The sequence below is a fragment of the Gavialis gangeticus genome, unplaced genomic scaffold (assembly GCF_001723915.1).
Source record: "Gavialis gangeticus isolate Ggan-Ray unplaced genomic scaffold, GavGan_comp1, whole genome shotgun sequence".
Lineage (NCBI taxonomy): Eukaryota > Metazoa > Chordata > Crocodylia > Gavialidae > Gavialis > Gavialis gangeticus.
In genome coordinates this window covers 32,477,227-32,494,488 of record NW_017729001.1, presented here as the reverse complement: position 1 = coordinate 32,494,488, position 17,262 = coordinate 32,477,227, and the positions used below count along the sequence as shown (strand labels likewise).

The 17,262-nt window shown below is 42.8% G+C and overlaps 1 protein-coding gene across 3 annotated transcripts in view; it reads right to left on the bottom strand.

The window, feature by feature from the left end:
* The window catches only part of ATP2A2 (ATPase sarcoplasmic/endoplasmic reticulum Ca2+ transporting 2), a 69,468-nt gene that overhangs the window by 4,000 nt on the left and 48,206 nt on the right, over positions 1-17,262 (bottom strand). Inside the window, exons 8-20 of one of the 3 annotated variants that reach the window (XR_002095625.1) lie at positions 16,077-16,541; positions 13,650-13,738; positions 10,250-10,352; positions 9,485-9,616; positions 9,265-9,387; positions 8,847-9,065; positions 8,009-8,344; positions 6,679-6,899; positions 6,269-6,471; positions 5,601-5,686; positions 5,076-5,209; positions 3,520-3,637; positions 1,785-3,361 (exon numbers count right to left, since the gene is read on the bottom strand). Coding sequence is in view for 2 of the 3 variants with exons in the window: in XM_019507317.1 (XP_019362862.1) it covers positions 3,092-3,361; positions 3,520-3,637; positions 5,076-5,209; positions 5,601-5,686; positions 6,269-6,471; positions 6,679-6,899; positions 8,009-8,344; positions 8,847-9,065; positions 9,265-9,387; positions 9,485-9,616; positions 10,250-10,352; positions 13,650-13,738; positions 16,077-16,541 (2,499 nt within the window). In the remaining variant the exon portion in view is untranslated. Of the gene's footprint in view, positions 1-1,679; positions 3,362-3,519; positions 3,638-5,075; positions 5,210-5,600; positions 5,687-6,268; positions 6,472-6,678; positions 6,900-8,008; positions 8,345-8,846; positions 9,066-9,264; positions 9,388-9,484; positions 9,617-10,249; positions 10,353-13,649; positions 13,739-16,076; positions 16,542-17,262 lie in introns of those variants that run through there. The other 2 variants (XM_019507318.1, XM_019507317.1) reach the window with 2 other exon arrangements.

Below are 17,262 nucleotides of genomic sequence, written 5' to 3'. Positions count from 1 at the left end.
GAAAAAAAATTTAAAAAAAAAAAAAAAAAAAAAAAAAAAACACACATCCACTGACTACACAGATCCTTTCCAGGCATTTGTGGAGCCCAAACTACCTAGGTGCTCAATCATTAAGTATTTACTGTGAACACCTAGATCTAGGATGCTGAGTTGGGACATGAAACTAAACCCAGCTGATGTTTAAGTGGCTGCTGACAAGTTGCTAGACTGTCAGTATGAGCTTGTAAAAGGCAAGACATGTGGCTCTCCCGTGTAGGTGGAAAAGAAACTGCAACCAGCAAGAGCTGATATAGCAGGTTTCCCAGAAGTTACCCTTGTAACCAAAAGCCTTTGGCTTACACTGTAACCCCGGAGTCTGCCTGCGCCCCATATTCCAGGATCGGGGGCTCCATTTCTCAAGGTGGTAGTGCCCTCAGCTGCCCATGGGCACAGAGCCCCTAGTCCAGTGTTCCCAGAACCCAATGCCATGCGACTACATTGCAGCAAATTGATTTGATCAAATTTAGTCTTCGTCCACACAGTACAAGAGAGGATTGCATGACATGATGCCATCAGTGCCCAGTGCAGAGAACATGCCCTGCTGCAGACACTGCTCTCATATTCTGAGGAACAAGACCTCCTCACTGGCTGAACATTGAGGAGGCCGTTCTGTAGCTCCATCATGGGGTGCAACTGCAAGTCGCTTATTCCTGGGATGGACATTCTTCTCGGTATAGAGGTCCTTCTCCAGTCACACCAAATACACTACAGTCAACATAGAACTCAGATTCTTAAAGGGGTCTTGCAAATGCCTACCTGGTGACAAGGACCTGGACCTGATTCAACACCCAAACAAGCCACTTCATGCTTACTAAAAGCACCCCTCTGCTAAAATGCACTCTGCTGAGGGCCAGCAGACAAAGCTGTTCCTTAGGGAGCTGTTTTGTTTAACATCTGGGGGAAACAGACATCTTCTGCAGCTAAAGCTAGACAAGCCTGCAACCCTTGAGATTATCCTTTGTGCCAGCCAGGATCCAACTTATTGTTTCGTGTACCAGTCCCCTTCAACAGAAGCTAAAAAAAGTAGCATGACCCAGCTGCTTTTAAGAGCAGGCTCAAAGGCAGTGCAAACTATCAGAACACCCAGCCAGCCAGCTTCCAAAGGCACCACGACCCCAGTGCTAGTCTGGCAGAGTTTAAGAGGAGTGGGGATTTCTTTGTCTTTTCACACTACCACCATGTGTAGAAGGCATTTCCACCAACTAGGAACAAACAATTGCTCGAGCAGAGGGGCACCTGCACTGCAAACACTAAACACCCGGGAAGGGTAAAGGAGGCGACACCCTGTCCACAAAAGGCATTCCACATTTCCTACTGGGTGAATGCTTGAGAACCAGAGTGTCCCCTGCCCAGCAGTACAAGCACGTTTCACACAAATGCCCATCCAGTCCCAAGCAGCAAACCAACGTAAACAGGGAGGTCTCAAAAAACAAAGATTTGATAGATTTGCCCAATTTTACCACAGACTCAACAGCTGCAGCGTCCTGCAGCACCGAGACTGCCAATTCCCCCAAATCTGTTGTACAAAGCACCGTTACAGTTCTGAACGTAAAGTGTTTGCTTCAACTGGAGCCTCACACTAGAATGAGTCTAACGTGGTGATAATAATGTAGCACAGCAGAGTTTGACAAAACGCAGCATGGAATGAAGGAAATTACTATTTATTCTTGACATGTAGGTGTACAGCATATGCCATTTTACAGAAAGTTATCACTGGGATGGTGAAATGGAAGAGAAATACTCACTTTAGTCGATGGATGTTGGAAGGCATTGGAGAAAAACACCACAGTTAGGACTGTTAATGACTTGCACATTGTTGGTACAGGACTGATTTTGAAAAACATGCTCTAACACTTATCGCAATAATGAATGTGGTTAGTGCCACATGAAAATAAAAATAGTTCTATACAATATGTTCAATTTGGTCATGTGCTATTTACAGATTTTACAAAAACCACACACGAGCTTGTTACTTGTTTAAGTCAGGCTACAGCAGGCCAGCAGAAGAACTCTCAAAATGTTTAGCTGATTTTTAGCGCCCTCATAAAAGTGTAAGAAATCCAATTTCAAACTATGCAGTGCAAGTTATTTTTCCAGGCCCCATTACAAAAAGCCTCGATTTAAAAAGACTGAACCGAAGTCTGACACGCGTAAGTAAGGTATTAAAATGGAGCTCAAACCATCTTCTGCAGTTAAAATGAGACAGTTCTCTCTTCATCCATTTCAAAGTTTTTGTCTTTAAGCTAGACTGAAGTAGTTCTTTCCTGTCCTCCCCCTGCTTTCCCTCCACAAGTGAGCAACACTGGTTAAACAAGGTGGGTTAGAATAAAAATACATTAGACATTTAAATAAATAACCTTAAAAAAGAAGCTACGTGTGTTGAGAGGATGAAAGAACCCAGCAGGCTGCACCTGGAATGATGTTTTCTGCACAAGCAAAAATAGGCTTACCTCTTACAGAGACTGGCGTAAACAAGACTGTCAGGAATCTAAAAAGGTGGGTGCAGGAGGGGGGCAAACCAAAAATACTGAGGTAGCAGTACTCTCTGCCCAGTGCAGAAAAACCATCTTATGAATTAAAAAAAATAGACTGACCATATGACAAATTAAGTTCAGATGACCATGCAGAAGACAGACAGTTACATGCTTTTTTAGTTTTAGACAACACACATTCATTCCCTAAAATCTGCTGCCAAATTTCATTTGATAGTGTCCGCTGGCTCAAAAGAATTTTTTTTTTTTATTATTTTTTACAAGGATGAATCGACTATTCAACAGAACACTGTACATGCTTTTCATCTACAAAAAAATATTTGCATAAAATAGTGTTAGTTCTCTGTACATGTCAATGGACACTTTAATTGTGTATAAAAGAGGAATATATTGCCCCCACTGGAGTCAGAAAAAGCAAAAAACAAAAAAAATCTAGAGTATGAAACCTCCATCACCGGCAAGTATGTTCATGTGAATATTCAGCAGAAATAGACAGTTGCTCTAAACAATAAAAAATTGATTAAGTTAAACATCTTTATGTAAAACGGTCACTATGTCAGTCAAGACCAGAACATGTCACTAAAGTTAGTGTCTGTACTGTAAAGCCAGATAATCAAGGGCATGGTAATGAGCACAAACGGCCAGGAAATCCCTTCGGTGCATGCTGATAAAGAGTACGGTTTGGTGGCAGGCTGCACAATATCTTTACCAGGTTCCAGGTAGTTACGTGCCGCAAACTTAAGTGTCTCATCCAGCAGAATGACAGGGAGTGAGATTTTCAACACCATCAGCCACTGCGTCACATTCAGAGGTGTGATCTGGAAGATAATCTGTGGAAGAGGACCCCAACATTAGAGTCTCCTACAAGAGGCAAGTCAATGGCTGAGTTTTAAACAAGCATTAAAAAAAATCATCTTTATTGCAAGTAAGTTATTTTTGGCACTCTTCTCCTTAAGCGCATTAGTGGGCACGAGTGACGTGAACTTACTGGCAGTGGTTCCACATAAAGGATAAGGAAGTGAAGTGACATGGACAAGCAAATGGCACCCATCAGCCAGACATTCTCCCATGGAGGCATCCTCATTAAGGACTGGTTTTCTGATAGACTGCAATACAAACATGGGACAAATCCAGCATTACAACAGGCCAGTCAACACACCAGGAAACAAAAAAGGCAGTTCTGCAGTTCCCAGTGTCCTGGTCACACACAAAGGAAGAGAAGATGCAAAGGATGTACTTCAAGTGAGGTCGCAGCTTATTCAGCTAAATGGGAACACTACCTAGTAATTCAGTCACAGCAGGGTTTGGGATACCATGTCCTTAACTGTTGACTCCGGGCATCTGCTGGAAGTGGGTTCTCTCCTCAGTTTCAGAAGTAAGGAGAGTGATACCAGATCGGTCCTGGTTCCTCAATCTGAACCTACCTTCCTCACCTACTCGGCTGGTTCCCTGATCTGCTGCGGAGGAGAAGCTGAAAAACCCACTCCACTTCAACCAGTCTGGCAGTGCAAAGAAATTCCTGCCCTGCCCCGGACAAAATACAGCAACAAGCAGAATACCCACACTCCAGCACAAAACCTTTCCCTACTGTGATCCCACTCGTGGCAGGGTGGGGAGGGGAGCTCCTGCCCCAGAAAGAGCTCATAGGACTAGAAGGGACAGGGCAGAATAATGAATTTGATTCTTACAGGTTATCCATATTTTGTCACCCCTTTACTGTAGACTGGGGGAAATCGATCTGTGCTGGCTGCAAAGAGCCAAGAGGCTCAATTCACACTGCATTTTAATAATATCCACTTGAATTGGACTGCAGTGTGTACAAGGTTGCATTTAGGCTTACTCTAATATTCTGCACTATGTAATGCTGTAACACAATCGATCAGTCTCCTAGGCTGAACCTGCAGAGCAGATTTGAATAGGGCACCTTCCGGCTAGGCCAGAGGGGAGTTTTGTGCTGGAGGACCAAGTTCAGAGAGAAGGAGTCTCCTGTGGGCCAGGTTCTGCACCTCACCTTAACATTCAAGTCCATTTCTTTGCCTTCCAAAGTACATTTTTTCAAATACCCTTGGCTTACTGTGCTAGTTAGCTGTTTCCATTTATAATGTATTATATTAATTGGCTGAGACCATACTCCCTTAGGGCAGGAAGAACTATTTTTCATATACTTAAACTGCCTTATTTTAGGTCTCCTTGTTATCACTTCATAGCAGCAATGCAGGGACTTGTCTGATTGATGAGGCTTGAATTAAAGAGTGGAAAAACATCTGTGCAGTTAATGCCTTGCAGTCAAATACCAAGATCCCAAGAGTGAACCTGAGGGTTTAAAGTTACACCTCTGCATTTATGGAAGGTCTTCAACATGACCCAGGAAAGCTGCTCCTAAAGGAGGCCTGCACTGTGTAAATTCATGAAAGCATCATAGCACTGTTACCCATTACTTGAGTGTCCACACGTTACAATGGACACACATAGCAAGTCATGACCTCAGGCAAGAAGTTCTCACCGAAGCTCTTGTTAGTGTCTTTCCACCTCAGAGATACTAACCTGTTGAGAGCATTGCACATCTCTATGGTGACCAGAACAGAAAGAGCCATTGTCATGGGGTATGGAGACTCAAACACCACACAGTCTACACCCGAGAAGTCTGGGTTGTCCTCTTTACACTGTAGGAAGTGGCTCTACAAGAGAACAAAGCAAGCACTCGGTTCAATCATGGTGATCCAATTTAAAAAAAAAGTTAAGCTCAGGATACAATGCAGGATTTCTTGCACAGGCTTAAAAAGAGACTGTACCCAGTGTTGGGAACTACTTTCTCTATGTCAGGACAATTCTCATTAATTTATTGCACATAAAAGTCCTTCAGTAGCTGGTGGTCCTTCCAAAAACAGGTCAGCAGCTTACATATTTGATCTCTCAGCTTTTAGTGAGCATTAACTGAATACGTACAGTCGTATCACAGAGTCAGAGACGATCCTTTAGAAATAGGGCACACAGTGGAACACCACCATGTCATTACTGAGAGACTACAGTTCTGCAAGCTTCTTAAAAGTAAAATTAACTGAGCAATACCAGCTGGTAGAAGGTAATTCTTGGACCACCATCAGCAGCGATGAACCACCAGGCAGCAGCACCCACTGTAGCAGCTCCAACGTAACCTTGAGGAGGGAAAAAATGCGGTTGTCTATATTACAGTGAGAGAGACAAGGCCTCGTGCACCTCCCTTGAGCGTCCCCCTCCACCACCACTTAAGCACTCTAATGTGCCATGCAACTGTGTCCGTTTCCTTCAAGAAAGTAGCTCTGAAATGTTAGCTGGACAGATTCGAGTTGGGATGACCTGACACCTGAAAGTCTTTCGTCTGTTCACACAAGCTGCCTATTGCAGATAAGACACATGAGGAATTCAACTGGTTAGAGCTCTGCAAATCATCTTGCAGTCCTACAGGCACAGCTTTGCCTGTTACCTACAAGAATAGAGCAAAGCAACAAGAACGGTGTGAACGGAGGAGGTGTGCTTAACTTGTGGCGACTACTGGAGACAAGTGATGCCAAAAGAAAGCACAAATCTTGGACTTAAGTGGCTAGAAGGAGCACACTGGTTTAACAGTACACCCCACTGCTGTGGTTCTGGACTGGGGTCCTGAACACACCACCAGACCTGCGACTTCCAAACAGGTTTCTGGAAGATGTTCTATATGGACATTTTAAAATTTAAAAATAAAAGCCAGTATTACTCACATCCAATAGCCAGGTAACGGAAGAAGAGCCACCCACTGATCAGCGGCTCTTTAGGGTTGCGGGGTGGCTTATTCATAATGTCTAGATCAGGAGGGTTAAAGCCCAGAGCTGTGGCAGGGAGACCATCCGTTACAAGGTTTACCCACAACAGTTGGACAGGAATTAAAGCTTCGGGAAAACCCAGAGCAGCAGTCAAGAAGATACTAGAAGAACACACACAAATACAAGGTTACTCATGGGTATGTTAGATCAAAATAATTTTACAACAAACTCGAGTAGTAGATTCACAATTAAACACATTTTGGAGGCAGCCTTTTACATGTAGCCTCCATGTCCAATAAATCTGCTCTGTTCACAGTTATCAGCACGCCAGAGCAAAACATTCAGATGAAGTCACTTCCTCAACTTACCAAACAACTTCACCAACATTGGAGGAGATCAGGTAACGGATGAACTGTTTCATGTTGTTGTAGATTGCCCGCCCTTCCTCCACGGCAGCTACTATGGTTGAGAAGTTGTCATCAGCTAACACCATCTCAGAAGCTGTTTTAGCCACTGCAGTACCTGACCCCATAGCAATCCCAATTTCTGCCTTCTTCAGGGCAGGAGCATCATTGACACCATCCCCAGTCTAAAACACAAAGTGCAAACAGAACAGTAAATGTGGGCACTTGTATCTCTTTGGGGGATCTAATGGCAATTTAGTGGGTAAGGAGATGCAGATGGGTGATGGTGCTTTCAAGCAGTGGTTCTCGGCCTTTTTAGCCTGGAGGTGCCCTCTATGGAGTGGCACCCCATTAAAAAATCTACTGTACTTGCAGAGAGGTCAGGAAGGAGGAGAAGCTAGCAGGGAAGAGCCTGCACTTAACTCTCCTCACCAGAGTCTGCCCTTATCCTGCTCATCTCCTCTCTCCCTTCAAAGGCTGTCAAGGACACCCCAGGGTGCTGTGGCACCCTGGCTGAGAATCACTGCTTTCAGATAAATAGAGGACAGGGAGCTTAAACCCAAGTGAAGAAATCTGAAGAGGGGAACAACAGAATTAAGAGAGCCGGGTAAGAAAGGGGACCTTTGCAGCCACAGAACCAAGAAAGTGCTTCCAAAGCTGCTATTTTGTCTACAACTGGAATCATGGTGTACTACAGCAGGCACAGTCAACTTAGCTGACTGCCCACTGCTCAAGTGCCAGTAATTTAGTTAAAAAATCTGTTTATCCTTGCCTAACACACCAGTCTCACGTCAGCTCTGAGGCCGCACGCCTGCTGGGCTGAACAAAAAATGCCCGTTTCAAGAGACAGCAGCACCTTTGTTGTACAGGCTTGGGGGGGATGATACACAGTGTACTTGAAGGAACAAACACGTTCTAAGCATCTACATTTTGTAAGTGTTATGAAACGACGCTGAACTGCATGGAAACAATAAAGCAATTCTTACAATTAACTTGCTAAAGAACAATGCACTGTTGCAGTACTTTTCTAAGTGGAAACAATGGAAATGGAAATAATGATTGACAAAAGCATCACTAGTTGGCTGAAAACATTTTCCCTGACAAGTGAGAATCAAAGTTTTCTGGGCCAGTGCTAGAGAACTTATCTTTTATCCTATGAAGGTGCTTCATATGCAAAAAGGGAGTTAATCAACAATTTGCCAAACTATTTCGGCATTAGTTTGACTAGACAATTTGTTCTTAATAGTGACATTTCTTTTACAAGACACACACACACACACTTCTAATTACTTACCATAGCTGTAATCTCATCGAAAGACTGAAGGAACTCAACAATCTTAGACTTATGGGAAGGCTCTACGCGGGCAAAGCAACGAGCATGTAGGCAAGCATCTCGCTGGGCAGCTGGGGAAAGTTCATCAAACTCACGTCCAGTAAAGGCTTTAGAAGAAACATCTTCATCCTCCGCAAATATACCAATGCGACGACAGATGGCTACTGCTGTGCCCTTGTTGTCACCAGTAATCATAATAACTCGAATACCAGCTTGCTTACACAACTTTATAGATGAAGCAACTTCAATTCTGGGGGGATCCAGCATCCCCACACAGCCAACAAAGGTAAGGTTGGTCTGAAACAGGAAAGCATGGAGTTTTAGTATGAATATTAATATTCACAAATATTTCTTTGGTAGGCCAGTAAATACTGTTTTCATGGCATGCCAAAGCATCTCAAAAATCATTAGTTTCAACTCAAGATTTTCTACTGCTCCTGGGCCATCTCTATTTCACCAGCTACACTGACCGCGGGGGAAGGCAGGCAGGGATTTCTTAGGGCGATGTCTTTTCACTGGTCTAACTGTACAGTTGGGATAGAATTAGACAAGTTTTCCAACCCAACACAGGACCTGATGATCAGCATCTTGCATTTGAAAGCTTGTCTAAACTCTGTCCCACCTATACAGTTGGTCCAGTGAAAAGCCATCACCCTAAGAAATCTTTGGCCCTTGCATCATTTCTGGACCATCATGGCTACACCACTCCTAGATGACCAGAAAAACCCCACCTAACTCAGTGAGTTGCCATATCTCAGCCAGAAGAAAATGTTGAAATGGAGGAGACAGAAGCACTAACCTCATAACTAATAAAGTTTGCAGACTCCTCGAGATTCATTTCTTCCTTCCTTGGTGGATTGTCATGCGTTGCCAGAGCCAAGCAACGCAGGGTGTCTCTGCCTGAACCCCACTCTCGAATGACAGACATTATCTTCTGCTTAATTCCTGATGTTAGGGGCAGCTTTGTGCTTCCAACACGGATGTGTGTACACCTATCGATTACACCTTCAGGAGCACCCTACAAAAGCAAAGCAAGCCAGCACAGTCACTTTCTATAACAGAACCATTTAACACTAGTCAAAGTTGCCCATCTTGGGGGGAGAGCACTAGATTCTCATTCATTCTAACAGTTCAGCGACAGTTAACGTGGGCACAACTTTAAATCATGCAGCTTCCACAGCCATTTCAGACCAGCACTTCTAGTGAGCTGAGCTCACCTTAACAAACATCTTGCTCATCGATGTCCGGCTTGGTTTGTTTGGGGTACAGTACACAGACATGGACTTTCTGTCTCTCGAAAACTCCAAAGTGAACTCTTTCTTCATAAGCTGCTTTATGACCTGTGCAAGGGACACAAGCAGTAAAGCTGCATTTAGATTACAGCAAACAGAACTGGGAACAAGCTTTGTTTGCAGTAGCCTAGCTGAAAGCACTGACCGAGTTGCAAGCATTTGCACGTTCAATTCTGGAAAGTCCTTTCAAATCCGTGTCAAATACATTCATCTTCTCCACCAGGCAGGAGAGTGCAGTCTCCGTAGCTTCTCCAACCTTTTCATATACCCCTTTAGCCTTCAAATAAACAAAGAATGAGTTACTATAAAAATACATATATTTATATAAAAAAAAACAACACTATTTTTGGCAGGTCACCACAGTGAGATTTCCCGTGATATAACAAAGGGAAACAATGCTTGGCAAATATTGTTGAACCTGACAGTAAAATCAGGCAAAACTTTTTTAAAGGCACCTAAGTGCCACTCGCCAAAAATTTCTTGTTTCAAGACTTTGTTTTCTAGCATTTCACTTATTTACATTCCCAGTGCTAGATCCTGAACAGTGCAAGTAGCTGCTTTTAAAAAACAAAAAAGCCAAGATCTCAGGCAGGCAAGGCAAGTCTAGCGGCAGTGCCCTCACAATGAAGTGGAAGACAGGCCTCAGATTTAGGTTCATCTCACTCTTTACACTCTTTCTGTTCTGTTCTGCCAGAAAAGCGTAGCATTAACCAGTTGAAGGGATTAAATATTCTCCATTCATCAGAAGAGAAGAAGTGGAGTGACCACAATATTGTGATATGGCGCTCAGGCCTGGGGTCTTGCACTGAAATGAGGAGGCCCTGCCATCTGACGAAGACACAAAATGAGGCCAAAAATCAAACATTTTACTTCATTCTGGTTTCCCTCTGCATCAGAGTCACATACTTACTTCATTATAATCCAAAGAAGAATCATTACAAAGTGCACAGATGGTTGCTAGTTCTACAAGGCCATCAAACTGACTACATTTCACAAGTTTGTCGTCTCTGTGCCTGTCCAAAAAAGGAATGGAAGCACAAGGTTATTAAGTCACACCACAATTCTATGCTCTTGCATCTCACTCCTGCCTTCCTTGGTCACTGCCTTTACGTATCAAATGGTATAAACACGGTCTAGTCGGTGCTCAGCACGGAGTCTAACACAAGGCTGTATAGCAATTGCGGGACACCTACTCCTGATTTCCACGTACACCGTTTATCCTGAAGGGACAAGGCAAGGTTACTGATCAAAGCTCCATTTAAAGCTATGGTGATTTTAAGCAAATAGACTGAAAAATTTTGCCTGGGTTTTATTTTATTCTCCTTTTTCCACAAAGGAGTCAAGCTTTAGGATATTTCTTCATTCCTTGCAGTGACAATTTTCAGTTTCAATGGGTCATGTTTCTTTCATTTCTTCCCCCTTCCCCACCATTGTTAGAAACTATTTAGGCTGTAAACAGTCTACATTATTATATTAACAGTCTACATTTTTAGTACCAAAAAGACGCATTTCTTTTGCTCAAGACGAAGATGAGAACAGTTCAGGAACAGGAGTGCTGATAAAGGAAGGTGTGATTGTTGCTGAAAATAAGGCTGGGGAGAATTCCTGGAAGCAGTAGGTCTGAGGGAGAAATGACTTGGTAGGTAAGCAAAAGAAAGGAGATATTTTAAAATTCTGGGATAAAAAGGAAGAGCCTAGTTAAATGATTTGTAAAAGGCAATATGGGTGGTTCATAGCTCCAAGAAGAATAAAACACTTCCCCCAATTCCCAGTCCAGTCACAGCCTTAATCATAAGGCTAATTAGCCTCTGATTCCACTTTCCCTTCTAGGCTCCTACACCTCTCACTCTAAAGAGGGAGTAAAGGAGAAAATGAAAGCAGTGGCAGAGCCTGAAGGACCTAGAAAGGGCCATGAGCTTGAGTTTGATGCAAGAGAAGACAGAATACCAGTGAGAAGTCCCAGGCAACAAAAGAAAGCAGCTGTGATGCCACGGTTTGAAAAACAAAGAATTTAACATCCTTGGTTTTGTTGCATATCTTGTTTATATATCCCTACATATGGACTAGGCCAATCTGCGGGCACTAAATTGAGACACTTAAAAAGCCTGTTTAGTATGTAGTGTGCATGATCCTCAGACCAGTTAAAAACACGAATGCAGGTGAGCGCCCGTTTTTCCACTGGAGAGGAAAGTCAAACTCTTCCACAGTAATCTACCGCTGATTATGAACATTAGCACTCCCTTGAGATGGGTGGGGAGTGGTCTGTTGCACTGTGACAACATGATATCTTGTACATGCAACAGCTGCACATCAGAGTTGCATTTTTCACAATGAGAACAAATCACATTAATGCACAGACCCACCTTCTGGGACACCAGCATACTTCTAGAGTAGCAAGGAAGAATTACTGAGACATGGCAGTCACTGCCAAGTACTTTTTATAAGCTAAGGAATACTGGGGACCTCCTCCACTGCCAATGTTAATAAACAGTAACTCTCCACCAGCACAGCCATTTTTCCCTTGTGGGCTTTCCTTGAAAAATAAGGCCATTTCTATCTAGCAAGTCTTAAGGTAGGCACACAGCAACTCAAGCTACACAGCAAGCTCCCAGCATTATTCTGTGGTATTGCAAACTCTACAAGCTTTGGAACTTTTTTTTTTTTTTGCTCTCCTAACACAAAGTATTTTACCCACATTGACTAACTTCCTGGTGGTAAAGGCAAGGTAATATTATAACAACTGGAGTGAAGTGCCCACCTTCATACTTTACATAAAATAATAAAAATCCTGACATCTCCCCCCATTTTCCAGCAGTCATTGACTTATCCCCAGCTGATTTGCATGAAGCAGCAGCCCCAAGGGTTAACACAGCCACTGCATGCCCCTTGCCACAGACACCAGCTCCCAGGGGGGTTCCAGACTCCCCTTTTGGGCAGTAGGTCCCACCCCCAAACTTCCAGCCCCTCTGGGAGCTCCACGGGCCAGGTGACAGCTCCGAAGGACATACACCTGACACCTGACTAATGCTGGCATTCCACACCCCTCACTGCAGCTGGGCACATTCGAACAGACATATTAAAAAACTCCATTCAAGTACATGACAAATCCTTTACGTAAAAGGAAATTGCCACAAAGATCTGATGGCCTAAGCTTATCTGCTGAAGCAGAAATTCAAGGTCTAGTTTGCAAGCAACTTTGGAAAGAAAGATAGATTTGGGGAATTAAGACTTCTCAATGTTGAGAACACTACAGTCCCAACTCCTGTGAAAAGTAATAGATAATTACTACTGATATTGCTAGGACATGCATAACTTTTTGGAGATATGCCAGAAATCTTACAAGATCTTTGAAGAAAAGTATAAAAAAAATTTAGCAGAATGTATATTTCAACTCCTTAGCACAGTTTTCTAACTAAATCCTCATAAGTATTTCAACTGCCAAAAAAACCCCAAGACCAACTACTGAAGACTTTTTTGCAGCTTCTTTTGCTCAATTGTTCTCTGATGACAAGATTCTTGCCCTGGAGTAGAATTCTAGCATTCCCAAAGTATTAGGGATGAAAGTCTCCCAACCCTACATTTAAATCTTACACTTGGTTTATTAACATTGGCAGCAGAACCTGTAAAGTCACCCACACTTTTTCAAAGCCAGAGGTTTCGAGTGTATAAATTCAGATTAAGCACACACCAAAAAGCTGTAGAAAATACCAGAAAAAGGATCCAAATGCTGAACTGCTGACCCCACAGGTACTACAGATGCTGATCTCTTGACATTGTTTGAAAAGGTTCATTCCACAACCTATGCAACTTGAAGATTTACAGTCTTAGAAAGGAACCAACTGAAAACAAGTAAGGAATGTAAACAGCCCGTTAGTGGATTGCCTACCAAAATGTGAGTCGCTGATTCAAGATTTAGTTATTCAGACCTAGAATTCATCTCTCATAAAGGACAGATTTCAAACTGAAATATTTTAGTGATTTAATAAACTAAAGCCTAGAAGACTTTCACAAAGGAAGACTCTTTGGATGACTATGTCCAAGATTTCATCAACTCTGTGTTCTGAGAATGCTTTGTGACATTTTGGTTTTCTAGGATTTCAATTTGCCATTTGATTTAATGTTTCAAAACATACAATTCTAGGCCTAAATACTTTTCTTGAGTCTTGGGTTTATATGTATACTTTGGCTGGCTGAGAACCCTTTTTATATTAACAAGCATCAGGCATCGCCATATACTCTGAGCTGCCAGAGTCTGAAGGGGTTATCCATGGTTTGTCCAGAGGCATTTCACATGAATAAAGAGTACTCACACTTCTCCCATGGGAGCATATGTTGAACCAGTAATAGTGAATTCATTCAGTGTACAGCTGTCTCCTTCTACTCTATCCAGGACAAACATCTGTAACAAAAGTTCACAAAAATAAAATTGGTATGGATTGCACACTCACACTTAACTGATTCAAATCGGGACAACTGTAATATTAGGCATGTAATACAAAGACATTTAGATGAAAGGAGAAATGATCAAAGAGTTCTGAGAGCAGGGCCTTCTCACATAGCAGCTGCTCCATGGTAACCTGCCCAGCTGCCCACTCTTCCCTCACAGCAAGTTAAACTGGGGCCATTTAGTTCAACTGAAATAGGGCAAGTCCCCAATCCCAGGTGAACACTGCAACAGTTGTACCCCTCAGTATTCAAAAGGGTAAAAGCAGAAGTGAAGTGAAACACTTTCACTGTATTCTGCTCACAGATGCAATCAAGGATAAAACCACCCTGCAGCTGTAAACTGGAGGAATAAAGGGAAAAAAAAACCCCTAAACTGTGCACGTTACCCTGCAAACATGTACTGAACAAAGATACAAATATTTTAGGGTAAAATTCCTCGAGCTACACTTGCTTCAGCACACTATGCAGAAGATAAATCTCAAATGGAACGGAGCAAAGACTTCTTGAAAAGCTGAGCAGCCTCTTTGCTTAATGCAAAGTCACATGTAGCTGCATTACTTGCATGTACTAGGATGTATTTGCCATGTTAAAATCTACTGTGAAGACTACCTATGTTACCCAATTTATCTGGCACCGCTGACAGAGCAAACTGCACTACATAGGATCCAGAACACTTAACCTTCTAAATACAAGGACACCTAATATTGCATTCCAAAAAAAGTTTTATAAACGAATCTGAAAGCACTTGAATGGGAAGTTAACAAGGAAGCTTTCTGCTTTTTGGCATCTGAGTGATGAAAGAATCCCTGCAAAGAGCAGGGCAGTTATGCAATCCCACTGCAAGTAACCTCTTCCTGAATACTGATGAGCAGCTGCTTTGTCTCTCTTAGGTATAAATACTATAATACTCAACCATGGCAAACTAGCAAGCAAGACATCAGCAAACACCAATTAAAAAAGGAAGAAAAATCTGCCATTAATCATGAAAGTAACAGAGCATGTGATGGTCAGAGTTATAAGCTTTTCCAAAAAATAGACCCAAATCTTGAACATGGCAATGTGATTCTGGATAACTCTGAAGTGATGCAATACAGCTGCTCTGCTGCTGTAATATCTGCCCATGCAAAGGGCTTTTCATCTGAATAAATACAAAATGCTAAATCCCTCCTCAGACTTCCAAGTGCACACAGGCATGAAGGACTAGCAACAGACCATGCTGCCCATAAGCCAGAACACAATTCTATGCCACGGTTATTCAATGTTAGCATTTTGATTTTTGAGTAACCCAAATCATTTGCTTTACTCAACTGCAAGACAAGCATCAAAAGGTGACACTGGCAATGCAGACGGCGCCGATTTGAACTCTGGGCTGCCAGACCAGTTGTGCAATAGAACATGCTGGAAATGCTGCAGCAGTCTCTAATCCCAGAGCATAAAGCTAGGGAAGATGGCAGAAACGCAAGGGAAGTTCAGCTTTCTGCAGAGTCTGACACTGGGCCCACCAGAGTCCTGCCTACGCAATACCTTCCACCCTTCCTCTCACTCACTGGTAGGAGCTGCAAGTCCCATCTCTGACATAGCCAGCCAGCAAGGCAATTCAAGCAGGGAAGAAATAGTACTGATGAATTACAGAGGAGAGAGGAAAAAAAAAAAAAGTGAAGATGGCCAAAAGAGGCAGTGTTGGGGGCAGTTACATGCACATGAAAGTTGCTGCTATTCAGCTAGTGCTCCGTTTTGTATCTAGCTTTAAGACTGGCCAATCAAGAGTCAGCACCAGGGCTGGGAGCAACTGCCGTCCCTAGCAGAGCAAGTCAAAAAGCATTCATCATACATGGTACAGTAAGAAATGGTAGCATTCTCCTGCTCTACAAACATTTCGCAATATTTGGGACACATGGTAAGAGGACCTAGGAAACCTTCTATGTGAAATATCCTTTATTCTACCCTTCTGGACCTGTAGACTGGTTGTACCCAGGGAAGTGACTATGCAATCAACTGTGGCATATAGGCAGTTAATGGGAAGAACTTCCACATGCACAGCCCCCCCCTTCAAGTGTGCATACAACTATTTTTAGCCATTACCAAATAAGGGAAAGATGAGAGTATTAAATATAAAAAGCATGGTGGAAATTAAATTGAAAGTCAAATCATACTACAGCAAATAAAACAACATGATGATGCTACAAGGACAGGAATGATCTCATTACCAAACACTCTAACATGAGAGGACACCGAGTACTAGAGAACCTGTGGAGAAAAGGAAGCAGAGGAAATAAAGCATTTCACCATACCCTGCAAACGGACATCTGGTTGGTTGTCAGAGTACCCGTCTTGTCAGAGCAGATAACAGAGGTGCACCCCAGGGTTTCCACCGATGGCAGACTTCTAACAATAGCATTCTTCTTGGCCATCCTGCGGGTTCCCAGAGCCAAACAGGTGGTAATGACGGCAGGCAGACCTTCGGGAATAGCAGCAACAGCCAGAGCCACAGCAATTTTGAAGTAGTAGATGGCTCCTCGAATCCAGGAACCACCATGGACTGGATCATTGAAGTGCCCAATGTTGATTATCCAAACAGCAATACAGATGAGCGAGATGACCTTGGAGAGCTGCTCTCCGAACTCATCTAGTTTCTGTTGCAGGGGCGTTCTCTCTTGTTCCGTAGCTACCATCTCATCACGGATTTTGCCAATTTCAGTGTTTACTCCTGTGGCGACAACCACTCCCATAGCTTTCCCAGCAGCTATGTTGGTACCCTGAAGTGGCAAAAGGAAGAAGGCTTCCTAAGTCATCTGTGATTCTACTGAAGTCAGGTTCTTACAAGCCAAATCTCGACTCTGGTTTGTATCATCTGCTCTTAGTTTAGCTAAATTTAAGAGGCAAAGATCTTGCAATTCATACATTTCACTTATCAGTTCCTGATAAATTATCCTGGATTCTATTTGGACAGCCATTGGTCTGGATTTAAATGATGCAATAAAAATAGTTATTGGAATAGGATGCCACAATTCACCGGAGCAATGGAGAGGTGTGCTAGCACCCTAAAGAAGTTGAGAACTACTGGTATAAATCAACTGCACTCTTTACATTGTGTTAGCCCCTTCACTTTTTTTTAGGTTACAAAAATTAGAAACAGGAACCCCTGCACAGAATGTGCTTTTTGTTATAAAACATGGAGGACATCAGTGAGTCCCAAAACTTTAAATGGGCAAGACAAAAATGTCACTGCCTTTAGCCATGTTAAGTTTTAAAATGCTGTTTAACGTTTTTGAAATGCAATCCATTAAAAGCCCATACCAGCCATTTGCACCTACATCTGGGTCATAAAAGTACCTTAATGAACCCAGAAGTTGTAAGTTTCAACTACATTTCTTTTTTCAACCTTCACATTCCCCCGGTAAACCCAGAAAGTCAGTATTCAAGTGCAGACTCTCAGTTAGAAAGTCTGAACAAATGCTATGCAGCATGTCCAAATTC